Here is a 12,189-nt window from a genome sequence, read left to right as displayed (position 1 = left end):
GCTTTTTGCCCTGGATCCCCGCAGCGGGGAGGTCCGGGTAAGTGGGGCCCTGGACTTTGAGGAATCACCTTTCTATGAGATTTATGTGCGAGCCCATGATGGAGGGGTCCCGGAGATGGAGGGCCACTGTGTACTGCGAGTGGAAGTGGAGGATGCCAATGACAACCCCCCCGAAGTCCTGGTCACTTCCCTGCTGAACCCAGTGCCAGAAGATACCCCACCGGAGACAGTCGTGGGGCTCTTCAACGTACGGGACAGAGACTCGGGGGCCAGTGGGGATGTGAGTTTGGGGATCTCTTCTGATGTGCCTTTTACCATCAGGTCCCTGCAGAACCACTTCTCCCTGGTCACCCGAGAGACTCTGGATCGAGAGTCCACCTCACGGTATGTAGTGGAGCTGATTGCCCAGGATGGTGGGTCTCCTGCTCTCACCACAACGCTCATGCTGCTCCTCAACATATCTGATGTGAATGACAACCCCCCCCGCTTCTTGCAGCCCTCCTACGATGCCTTCCTCCTGGAGAACAACCCGCCTGGCTCCCTGCTGTGCACTGTGTCTGCCTCAGACCCTGACGACGGGGATAATTCCCGGCTTGTTTACTCCATACAGAGTGGGCAAGTGCAGGGTGCCCCCACCTCTTCCTTCGTCCACATCAACCCTGACAATGGCAACCTCTATGCTCAGCGCACCTTTGACTTTGAGCTGATGCAGGTTCTGCCGGTCTCTGTGTCTGTGCGGGACTCGGGGTCCCCCCCACTCAGTGCCAATGTTACTGTCTACATCTTTGTGCTGGACCAGAATGACCACGCCCCCACCATCCTGCACCCTGTCAGTGACAGCGATGTCCCGGCACCACAGAGGGTTCCACTGTCTGCCCCACCGGGCTACCTGGTCACCAAGGTGACGGCAGTGGATGCAGATGCTGGGCATAATGCCTGGCTCTCATACCACCTGCTGCCACAGTCCACTGACCCCTCTTTGTTCCACGTGTCACTGTACACAGGGGAGGTGCGGACAGCGCGTGCCTTCAAAGACACTGACATGGCAGCGCAGCAGCTTATTGTCCAGGTGAAGGACAATGGTGACCCCCCACTCTCCACCACCGTCCCCATCACCGTGGTCCTAGAGGAGGCAGCCCTGGAGGAGAGCTACAGCCCTCGGGACTTCCTGGCTGGTGCCAAGGAGAAGCCGGACCTAACCCTCTACCTGATCATCGCTCTGGCAGCCGTTAGCACTATGGCGCTCGCCACCGTCACCCTCCTGGCCGCCCGGTGCCTCCGGCGCAGAGGCCATGCTGCAGCCTCGCCCTGCTGCTGGCACCATGAATCGCCGTCCCGGGACTTCTTCAAGCACTCCAGCCCCAAGCTCCAGCTCAACTCCGACGGCACCCTTAAGTACATGGAGGTCACCCTGCGACCCACCGACTCCCCATCCCAGTGCTACAGCACCTGCTTCTCCCCCGGCTCCGAGGGGAGCGACTTCACCTTCCTGCGGCCTTGCCCCCGCCCCGCGACCCTACCGCGGGAACCCGGGGCTTTCCTCTCCGCTACCGGTACGCTGCGGGACCGCGGCCAGGTGAGAGTCTAGGGGCGGGGGAAGGCGGTGCCGGCGCGGGGCTGGCCGGGCCGGAGCGAACCGAACCGAACCGGACCGGGCAGTGCCGCGCCTTCCCCCCGGGCCGCCCTTCCTGGCTCCCGCCCGGGCGCGGGGACCGCGGAGCCGCCGCCGCTCGGGGAAGCGCCGCGCAGGTTCGCGCCGCGCGGCAACCGCCCGCGGGTTGCGATTGGCGCCGTTGTTGCTGTCCTGGGCAGGGAGCGAGGCGATTGGAGGAGCAGTGCGGCGTACGGAGCCAATGGCGGGGCGGCTGCGCGGAGCCCCGGCGCCCCCCGCCCCCGGTGGACCGCGTCCGCCCCGCACAATGAATGGGAGCGGCGAGCGCTGAGCGCGGCCCCGGAGCGCGGAAGGGAGCGCGGCCCGGCCGCCCACCCGGCAAGGATGCCGAGGGCGGGAAAGGCGGGCCGGTCCCTGGGGCTGCCGCGTGTCTTCTCTTTCTGTTTGTTCCTGCACAGCTCCTCTGCTCAGATCCGGTACAGCATCCCCGAGGAGCTCACCCGGGGCGCCTTCGTGGGCAATATCGCGAAGGACCTGGGCACCGATGTGGCAAAACTGGCGGCAGCTAATCTGCAGGTACTGTCTGATTCAGATTCGCAGTACTTCTCAGTCAATGTGAACACCGGTGTTATAATGGTCAGTGAGCGGATAGACCGGGAGCAGCTCTGCGGGCAGAACCTACGCTGCTTCCTCCACCTGAAACTTGCCATCGAGAACCCAGTGGAGTTTTACCGCATTGAGGTGGAGATCCTGGATATCAATGACAACCCCCCGGTGTTCCCCAGTGATGAGGTTTCCTTGCGGATCTATGAGCTGGCCTCCCTGGGTGCCCGCTTCCCCATCCAGCCTGCCCAGGACGCTGATGTGGGCACCAACACCTTGCAGACCTATCACCTGAGTGCCAATGAAAACTTCAACCTCAATGTGAAGGCACGCACAGATGGTGGGAAGTTCCCTGAGCTGGTGCTGGAGAGGGCCCTGGACAGGGAACTCAGAGCTTTCCACCAGCTGGTCCTGACAGCCGAAGATGGGGGCTCTCCACCCAAGTCCAGCAAGACACGCATCACCATTCAGGTCCTGGATGCCAATGACAACCACCCAGTCTTTGACAAACCATCGTATGGAGCCCGCTTGGTGGAGAACTCGCCATTGGGCACCCTTGTGGTGAAATTAAATGCCACCGATGTGGATGAAGGGCCCAATGGAGACATCCGCTACTCCCTCAGCAGCCACAACTCAGCTGCCTTACGCCAGATCTTTGCCATCGATGAGCAAACTGGGGAGATTCGTGTCCAGGGCAACCTGGACTTCGAAGAGGCAACGGTGTACGAGATTGAAGTGGAGGCCAAGGACATGGGGTCACCCACGATGGAGGAGCACTGCAGTGTGGTGGTGGAAATCACTGATGTGAATGACAATGCTCCAGAGGTCATTCTTACCTCATTCTCAAGCTCCCTGAGCGAGGATGCACCTCCAGGCACTGTGGTGGCCGTGATCCATGTCAGAGACAAGGACTCTGGTGACCAGGGCAAGGTCCAATGTCATGTATCTCCAGATCTTCCTTTCCAGCTGCGTAAGGACTATGAGCACCAGTACTCACTGCTAACCAGTACCCGTTTGGACCGGGAGTATATTGCCTACTACAATGTCACCATCTCTGCCTCGGACCTGGGCAGGCCCCCGCTGTCCCGCCACACCATCTTGCCCATTGTCCTGGCAGATGTCAATGACAACGCACCCCAATTTGAGCAAGCATCCTACGAAGTGCTTGTGGCAGAAAACAATGCGGTGGGCAGTGTGCTGGTTACAGTCTCTGCTGCTGACCCTGACTCGGAGCAGAATTCCCGCCTCTCCTACACCATCCTGCGAGCTGGGGGGACAGATCCAGGCCTGGATCCAACTCACTACCTCTCCATACATCCCACAAGTGGGCAGGTCTCTGCCAAATTCCCTTTTGACTATGAGCAAACCACCTATCTCCAGTTCCATGTGGAGGTCTCCGATGGTGGCTCCCCGGCCCTGAGGAACAGGACGCTGGTTCACATTTTTATAGTGGACCAGAACGACAATGCCCCACAGGTGCATTTCCCCAGGGCCGGGGAGGACTCTGCTACCCAGTTCCGAATCTCCCCCTTGACCACCCCTCCTGCTCTCATCACCAAGGTGGTGGCAATAGATGCGGACTCTGGCCTCAATGCCTGGCTCTCCTACCACCTCGTGGAAGCCACAGACCCAGGGCTTTTCAGTGTGACCCTGCGTTCCGGGGAGATCTGGATCACACGGGCCCTACAGGAGACGGATGCCTCTGAGCATGAACTGCTGGTGGTGGTCCGGGATGCTGGGGAGCCCCCACTCTCCACAGCAGTCACACTGGTGGTGCTGGTGGAGGAGAAGGGCCCAGAGGCTTTGCAGGGCTCTGAGGCTCGTGCTACTGATGGTGGGGGTTTACCCACGATTACCCTTTACCTGATTGTGTCCCTAGTGCTCATCTCCACCATCTCACTGGTGGGACTGGTCACACTGGGTGTGCGGTGCCTCCGGCGGGGCTCAGCGTCTTCCAACCAGGACTGCTGCGTGGAAAGCGTGAATACGCTTCAGCCCCCACCCAGCCACATTTTTGGGCGCTGGCATTATGAGCCTAAGCAAGGGGACACGGTGATGGGCGTCCAGGTGACAGCCACGGCCCCCCCAGCCCCGCTTTATCGCTCCTGCTTTTCGCCGGTATCGGACATCAGCGAGTTCATGTTTGTGAAACCCTCCGCGGGTCCAGCCGGTGCCAACCTGCCGGATGCCACCCTGTGCAAAGAGGTGAGCTCGGGAGCATGTGAGTCTGTCCCGACCGCAGCCACGGCATCTGCGGGGCTCGGCACCGAACCGGCTCGGGATGCGGCACCCCCAGCCGCTTTGGGGGGGGGGGGGGTGCCCGCCGGAGCCCGTTCCCAGCAGCCGGGCGGGGCGGAGCTGAGCGGGGTTTGCCGCTGCCGGGAGTCCCCGGCGCCCTCCCGGCGCTGCGAGGGCGGATCGGCGGCGGCAGGGCTTGGGGGGGGGGGGGGGGGGGCTGCGCCGTGCGTATTTTGGGGAAGGCGGTGGAGGAGGAGGAGGGAGAGAAAAAGGAGGAGGAGGAGGAGGGGGCTGTGGAGAGACGTAAAACTGTCACTCGTTCCATCCCCTCCGCTCGCCGACTTTGTGTGCCTTTGCGTGCCGAGAAGCGGCTCAGCCGGCCGGGCTGCGATCACCCCCCCCCAACCCCCTTCATCCCTCTCTTCCCGGCTCCGGCGGTTCCGGCGGCGGCTTCCTCCCTGCAACACCCGCTCGGACCCCCCGGGGCACCGGGGTTCTGGCGCGGCGGCGGCTGCCGGGGCCGGCAGCGGGGAGGCGGGGGAGGCTGCTCAGAGCCGCCGCCGCTCCGCTCCGCGCTGCTCCGCTCGCACACCCGGCACGGGATGCTTGCGGGACGGGGCTGGCCATGGCAGCTCCCGCTGCTGCTCGCAGCTCTCTCCTGCCTGCCGGCTCCCAGCAGCGCTCAGCTCCGCTACTCCGTGCCCGAGGACCGAGAGCCGGGCTCCTCGGTTGGCGACCTGGCCAAGGACCTAGGGGTGGAGGTGCGGAACCTGGCCACTCGCAACTTGCGGCTGGTGAGCGAGGGTGGGCAGCGGCACTTCCAGGTGGACTTAGCGGCGGGCGTGTTGCTCCTTGATAGGAGGCTGGACCGGGAGGCACTGTGTGGGCAGAGCCCCACGTGCTCCCTACACCTCCAGCTCGTCATGGAGAATCCCCTCCAGCTCCACCGTATTGAGGTGGACGTCCTCGACGTGAATGACAACGCGCCCCAGTTCCCTAAGCCAGAGGTGGTCTTGGAGATCACCGAGGTAGCCAACCCTGGGACTCGGCTACCCTTGGAGGTAGCAGAAGACCCGGATATGGGCTCCAACTCCATCTCCACCTATGAACTCAGCCCCAGCGAGCATTTTGCCCTGAGTATCAACATGAGGGGGGATGGGGTTAAAATGCCCGAGATCATACTTGAAAAAGCACTGGATAGAGAGAAAGTGCCTGTTCATCATTTAACACTGACAGCTCTGGATGGAGGGAATCCGGTGAAATCTGGCACTGCCAAGGTTACCATCCATGTCCTGGATGCAAATGACAACCCTCCTGTCTGTGATCCACCTATATCCAAGGTACAACTGGAGGAGAATGTACCAGTGGGCACTCTAGTCACCAAGTTAAATGTCACCGACCTGGATGAAGGTCCCAACGGGGATGTGGAATATTCTTTCAAAACAAGCAATAATTCACCTGGTAAATTCACCAAGCTGTTTTCCTTAGATCCCCGGACAGGGGAGATCAGAACCAAAGCCCCCCTGGATTATGAGGAATCCAGTGCTTATGAGATTGCAGTTCGAGCCAGGGACAAGGGATCTCCAGCCATGGAAGGACACTGTCACCTGCGAGTGGAATTAATTGATATCAATGATAACAGCCCAGAGATCGTGCTGACTTCTCTCTCCAGCCCAGTGCAGGAGGATGCAACCCCTGGCACTGTGATTGCCCTCATTGGTGTGAAGGACAGCGATTCTGGTGACAATGGGCAGGTCCGTCTGCAGATAGCAAAAGAGCTCCCATTTAAACTGGTGTCATCTTTTAAAGAGCATTTCTCCCTGGTTACAAATGGTCCCCTTGATCGAGAGAAGGCCAGTGGATACAATATCACAGTGAGGGCTGTGGATTCAGGGTTCCCACAGAGGGCTACCCAAAAGACCTTTTACCTCCAAATCGCTGATGTGAATGATAATGCACCAAACTTCAGCAGCCCTTTTGATACAGCTCACGTTCAGGAAAACTCCCTTCCTGGAACTTCTGTCTTTTCAGTGTCAGCATCTGATCCTGATGAGGGTAGCAACTCCAAGCTGTCTTATTCCATCTTGGACAACGGGGTGCAGGATATACCCATCTCGACCTACTTCCGAATAGACCAGGACAACGGCACCATCTACACCTTGCGAGCTCTGGACTATGAGCAGGACAAGGTGTTCCAGGTGCCTGTGGAGGTGAAGGACGGTGGGTCTCCTGCACTGAGTAGCACTGCTGTGGTACATGTGTTTGTCCTGGATGAGAATGACAATGCCCCCACCATTGTCTACCCATCTGTCCCTAAGGGCTCGGCTTTCCACCAAACCATCCCGGTCTTGGCAGAACCTGGCTATCTGGTCACCAAAATTGTAGCTGTTGATGCTGATAGTGGCCATAACGCCTGGCTGTCCTACCAGCTGCAGGAGACTGCTGAGGCTTTGCCTTTCCAAGTGGAACGCCGCTCTGGAGAGATAAGGGTTGCACAGGCTCTCAGAGAGTTGGAAGATCCCCACAGGCTGGTGGTTGAAGTGAGGGACAATGGGACACCATCCCTCTCGGCCTCTGTGGTAATAGTAATTTCTCCAGAGGAAAACGGTGTGCAGGACTTTTCCAAGTCCTTGGACCTCCCCAAATCTTCTCCCAAGGATACCAACCTAACTCTTTACCTCATCATCTCCTTGGTTTCCATTTCCCTTGTGTCCTTTGTGATGTTTGCTGTGGCAGCTGCCCGGTGTCTCAAAGCTGGCACTGCCAGCTGGACCTTTGCGGGTTGCTGCCGAGGGACTGGCCGCAAACCTGCCTCCCATTTCCGTGGACAAATGAAGCCAGATGGCTTCATCAAGTACCTGGACGTGGGAGGAGCAGGCTTGACCTCCCAGGCACAGAATTACACCTCTTGTTTTTCGCCCATGTCTGACCAGAGTGATTTCCTCTTTGTAAAACCTTTCAGCCATTCTAGCACTGCAGAGACTGTGGCTGCCTATGAGCAGGTGACCAGCACCTTAGCAAGTCCCTGCGATGGGGTAAGAAAGGGGGGGGGGGGGTTCTTGCTGTCCTGTGTGCTAAGTGCAGTGGTTGGTAACATCCAGGCCAGTTGGCTGTTCTGTCCTTCTACCTGAGAAGGTGGCTTCAGGGAACATGGGTCACTGTCACCTCCTGGGAAGTGGCAGGTGAAAGCTTTGGCTCGGTTTGATGGAAGTAGGGAAGGGGGTGGGCAGCACTATAACATCAGAGACTGTGTTTGTAGAGCTGGAGTTTTGCCTTGGCCCCGTTCGTACTCTTTCCTTTTTAATGTGATTCTTAGCATGGTCAGGAATATGATTTTTGGGGGTGTTTAACTTTTTGATTCTTTTAACTGCTGCTTGTTACAAGGGGGGTTGGACTTAGATGACCTTTGAAGGTCTCTTCCAACCCAAACTACTCTATGGTTCTATGATTCTGCATGGCATACAAGATTGTCTGAAGGCAAAGTTTGTTGATGTTTCTTTTGCTTTGTTTTAGAGGTGTATTGTAGGTATTTCTCCTTAACCCCCAAGTGTTACTAAATACTGATTGTTCTCTGGTAAGGGGTCATTTTCCAGCTTGGTTATTCTGAGCAAGGGGCTGATTTCACTATTCAGCACTGAACATGGTGACATTTTTTGCAAGCATCTTGGTGACCTTAGGTGCCCTTGGGCTAGCAGAGACTGTAGCCGTTTATATTCAGATGTCTAAATATGGATGTAGGTGACTGTGTTTAGCTGTAGCTTTTATGATGCTGGGATATAAAAAGTAAAGTAATTTTGTGTCATAAATGCCTGCCCTAAATTTGAAAGTGGTAATTAGATAGGAATTCAAAATATAGATTGAGAAGGGCTTATCTAGTGCAGGAGTGTGTGTGCAGAAATGTGTATCTCAAATCTGAAGGGCAAATGTTTAAACAGCTTTATTTGCATGCCGCTTGGGTACCAATAGGGCCTCTATTTTAGGGGAGTAATTTATTCTAATATATTCTTTCATCAGAATCATCAAAGCTGTGGAGAAATTAGTGAAATCACATTTACTAAATCAAAATCTAGGTCAGCTTTACCCATCTTCACTTTTCCTTAGTAATTGCGTGTACAAGCAGAATAATCCTATAAAATAGATGTTCCGCTGTATGGATGATGAACTGCTCATTCAGAAGGTAACTGAGAGAAATGCTGTTCTTTCCAGGTTGCATGTTATCATTCTGGAGTTAATTAAGGAGATTATGATTCTCGGAAGTATGTGTCTTCCAGACAGCAAACAGTTCTGCTATTTAGTGCACTGCACAAAGGCATGATTCAAACAGGAATACACAAGCTTGCTTCATGTCCTTCCTTATTTACAAAATGTCCATTGTCTGATGGTGAAATAACACAGGCAGAAAGTGATACAGGGGCTTACTAATGAAGTGTGCTGCTGTGTCCAAAGTTGATTGTGTCTCCTAAACAAATAATGCTTTTTCTTTTGCTGTCGGAAGTTCATTCTCTTTGTGGACAGAAAAATATTGCAATGCTCTGAGGGCACAACATCTAGGAAAAGTCATTCAAATACAATGTGTGAGATCAGGATCTCAGGCAGGCCTTTTTAAGAACAGAAGGACAGGTTAGGAAGGTCTGTTTCCATTTTACCTTCTGGCATTAAAAGCATCTTTCTCAGGATCAACTACCACCCCCACTCCCTTGCTCCTCCAAGCTCATTACTTTGGTACCATCGCTTCTGCTGAATTGATGCTCTTATCAGTTTATTTCATGCTTCATTTCTTTCACAGCCTGGTTTCCTGAGCTGCTGTGGAAGATTATTTGCTGAATAGTTTTTTTCATGCTTTTCAGTATTCATGCTGGTTCAGAAATCCTCAAGAAAGGAGGAGGGGGAGCTTTCCTTTTGTTCTAATTGATTCGCTTTACTTGGAAGGAACACGCTGATATTCCACACTGAAATAATCCAGGATCAGTTCGCTTTCATTTTCAAATCAAGAACGGAGGTACTAAAACTCTTCTGTTTTCTTTGCAGCAAGCTCAGCCTAACACAGACTGGCGTTTCTCTCAGACCCAGAGACCTGGAACCAGTGGGTAAGTGCCTCTATCTTCATGTATATGTCTGGTGAATGTTTCTTTCCTTTGCATGCCACTTTCACGGCTGGAAAGTCCTTGACTGGTAGCTCTGAGAATGGGTGTTCCCTGTCACTGCTAGAATTGTCCATCTAAAGAGTCAGAAAGAGTGTTGCTTCTGTGCCAGCTCTATTTTGTGGGGCTGTAAGCTGTTGTTTGCAATGGTGTGTCTGGTTCTGGTGTCAGGAATCAGAGGGACCTTCAAGTAAAGTTGTGAGATGATTAAGAGACTGGAAAGCATGCTTCACAGAGAAAGGTTTCTTCTCTGAAACACATTTTGAGCATTTAGACTAGATTGAGTCCAAAATCTTCATTCCTCCTCATGAACAGATGCCACTAGAAATCACCATGAGTTCCTTTACCAGTCATGGAGCCTCAGGCTCTGTGCTGCTGAAGGGTATTGCCCGCTCTGGCTGTGTTAGCCCCTGTGGCAACCAGAGTTTGGGTGGCTGAGCCCCAGGTCCCCAAAGGCCCCTCTAGAGAAATGTATCCCAACCACATCTAACTCAGCAAGATCAAGTCCCTCGTGAAATGCCACTATGTGTGCTTTCTCCTGTGAGCTAGTCTGGCTGAATCAGGGTTGGGACCCCTGGATCCAACTCTGTTGGGAAGCTTGAAACCTTTCTGGAATTCTTTGGGAAGTGGGATCACCAACATGGGATGGTTCATTCAGGTGAGGAACACTCTCCATGCTTCCCACTGGAGCTGGGTAACTGGGCAGGGAGAGGCTAAGGAGGAAATTAATGGTTCAGGAGACTCACAGGAAGGGTATCTCCTAAGGTCTGGTCTTGCTGTCAAAGCCATGGCTGAGTTTTTGCATGTGATGTCAAAGATAAGAAGCTGGGGCTGCAGAGACCTGCCTCCCAAAAGTACCCCTCTTGTGACTGTGTGCTTTTGCCTCTGGCCCAGCAGTTTGCTTTTCTTGGCCCATGGTGAGAAGGCATTGACAAGAGAATGTTGAGCAGGTGCCCTTCACCTCTCCCGTCTTCCCTCCTGGTCCATAAGCAAGAGGCAGGGATCCTCTGCAAAGAGTGAACTTATTTGAGTACCATCAGGGTAAGAAAGGACTTAAACTTGGGAGTCCACCTTCCTCTGTATATACTTCAACCAGACCAGAAGTTATTGTGTATGATGAAACTACCTCCAGGATAACTTATATGTGAAAACATTGTATTCTGGGGGGGGAACTGAAGGATTATAACCTTGGAGCAGTCAGGAGTAAATTCGGATAATGTGCTGCTTTGGCTGGCTGTGGAAAAGAGAGAAGCTTGTACCTCTGTGCTTTGTCGTTCCTGGTGACCACTTGAGCAGCTCCTGTGGAGGTTTACATGGTGCCACAGGGAGTGTTGGGTCTTGGATTTGTGTTGGAGTTTGCAGTAAAACATATGTGGTAGCTGCTTGTGTCCGAGTCTGCCTGGGTCTGGCTTGATAATTTAGCTTAACAGAAAATTAAAAGCCTGCTATAGCCAACTTGTTGCAGTGATTAAGCTTTGTTACTAGGCTCTTCTAGCTGACAAGGCTAAAATGGAGTGAGCCTTTGGAGTAATTCCTACTAGAAACCAGCCATGGACTTTAAAACAAGGCCGTTGCTGGAATAGTTTTCTCAGAGGTCTGTTGAGTTCCCCATCACTGACAACATTTTAATCAGGGAAAGTCTTTCTATCCATTTACGCTCTAGTTCCAATGACAATTAACAAAGCTCTGTTAATGCAGAAGTGCACCAGAGCTGTTGTAATAGCTTTGTTACAGAAGCAAGTAAATGAGCTCCATCAAAGCAAGCTCTATTGCCCCCTCTTCTAGCATCATGCTGGTGCTCATCAAGGCACAGATCTGGTGCAGTCCAGACCTACTTAACTCAGTGACAGGAACCTCTTCTCAGGTCATGGGGCAGTGACCCTCACCCCAGCCTCTGCCGAAAGCTCTTTACATCTCCAGCCCCTTTGCAGTGCCTAAGAGGGAGCAGCAGCGCGTGGGGTGGGAAGAGAGAGGGCAGGAGGAAAGCCTCAGAGAGCTGAACTAGCCCAATGTGTTGTTTCTGCTGCATGAGCCATGTTACCCCTGGTGATCTGTGACCTGGGTGTCCACAGTAGTCCCTGAAACAGCCTCTAGGAGCTCATGTCAGTGCTGTTGTGTTAGGGGTTCCTGTAGTATGGGCTGCCCAGGCTGGCCCTTGGGTTTGGAGAAGGACTTTGTCTAAGCACAGGCTGGTACTGAAATAACTCAGTGGATTTTAATTCCTGCTGCTTTCCCCGCCTGCCTGTGTGCAGACGCCGCATTTGCAATGAAACAGCTCTCTTTTTTGAAAAAGAATTTTTTTCTTGTTTCTTTTATCCCGTTTTTAAGTTAAATTGAGGGAGATGTTCTTATTCTAAACCTGTGCCACAATAGTAAAGGAAGGGAATAGAAAGTGGTATCATATGTTCAGTGCCCAGCCCTGATGTCTTCCTAGACATCAAACAGGCAAATCCTGGAGAGCAGTCTGCTCCCCGTTGTGCTCTTCCCAGCGTTTTGATGTCTAATGTATGCATTCCCCAGGCACTGGCTGGTAGTGTAGGTAATGAAGAGGCTGCGGGCCTGAGTCCTGCCCGCTGTTACTCTCTCCAGTGTTAG

At 54.0% G+C, this 12,189-nt stretch overlaps 2 protein-coding genes across 2 annotated transcripts in view; both read left to right on the top strand.

Moving 5' to 3' along the window:
• LOC134169068 (uncharacterized) overlaps positions 1-12,189 on the top strand; it is an 86,774-nt gene that overhangs the window by 57,955 nt on the left and 16,630 nt on the right. Inside the window, exon 5 of the mRNA XM_062629317.1 lies at positions 9,482-9,540. Within this exon, the coding sequence (XP_062485301.1) occupies positions 9,482-9,540 (59 nt within the window). The remainder of the gene's footprint in view (positions 1-9,481; positions 9,541-12,189) is intronic.
• Positions 1-12,189, top strand: part of LOC134169059 (protocadherin gamma-B5-like) — a 51,839-nt gene that overhangs the window by 30,542 nt on the left and 9,108 nt on the right. The window contains exon 2 of the mRNA XM_062629302.1: positions 9,482-9,540. The gene's annotated coding sequence lies outside the window, so the exon portion shown is untranslated. The remainder of the gene's footprint in view (positions 1-9,481; positions 9,541-12,189) is intronic.

The sequence above is a fragment of the Pezoporus occidentalis genome, unplaced genomic scaffold, assembly GCF_034315485.1.
Source record: "Pezoporus occidentalis ecotype Australia unplaced genomic scaffold, CSIRO_AGI_Poc_V1 ctg33, whole genome shotgun sequence".
In the NCBI taxonomy this organism is placed as follows: domain Eukaryota; kingdom Metazoa; phylum Chordata; class Aves; order Psittaciformes; family Psittacidae; genus Pezoporus; species Pezoporus occidentalis.
This window is presented reverse-complemented; position numbering and strand designations above follow the sequence as displayed.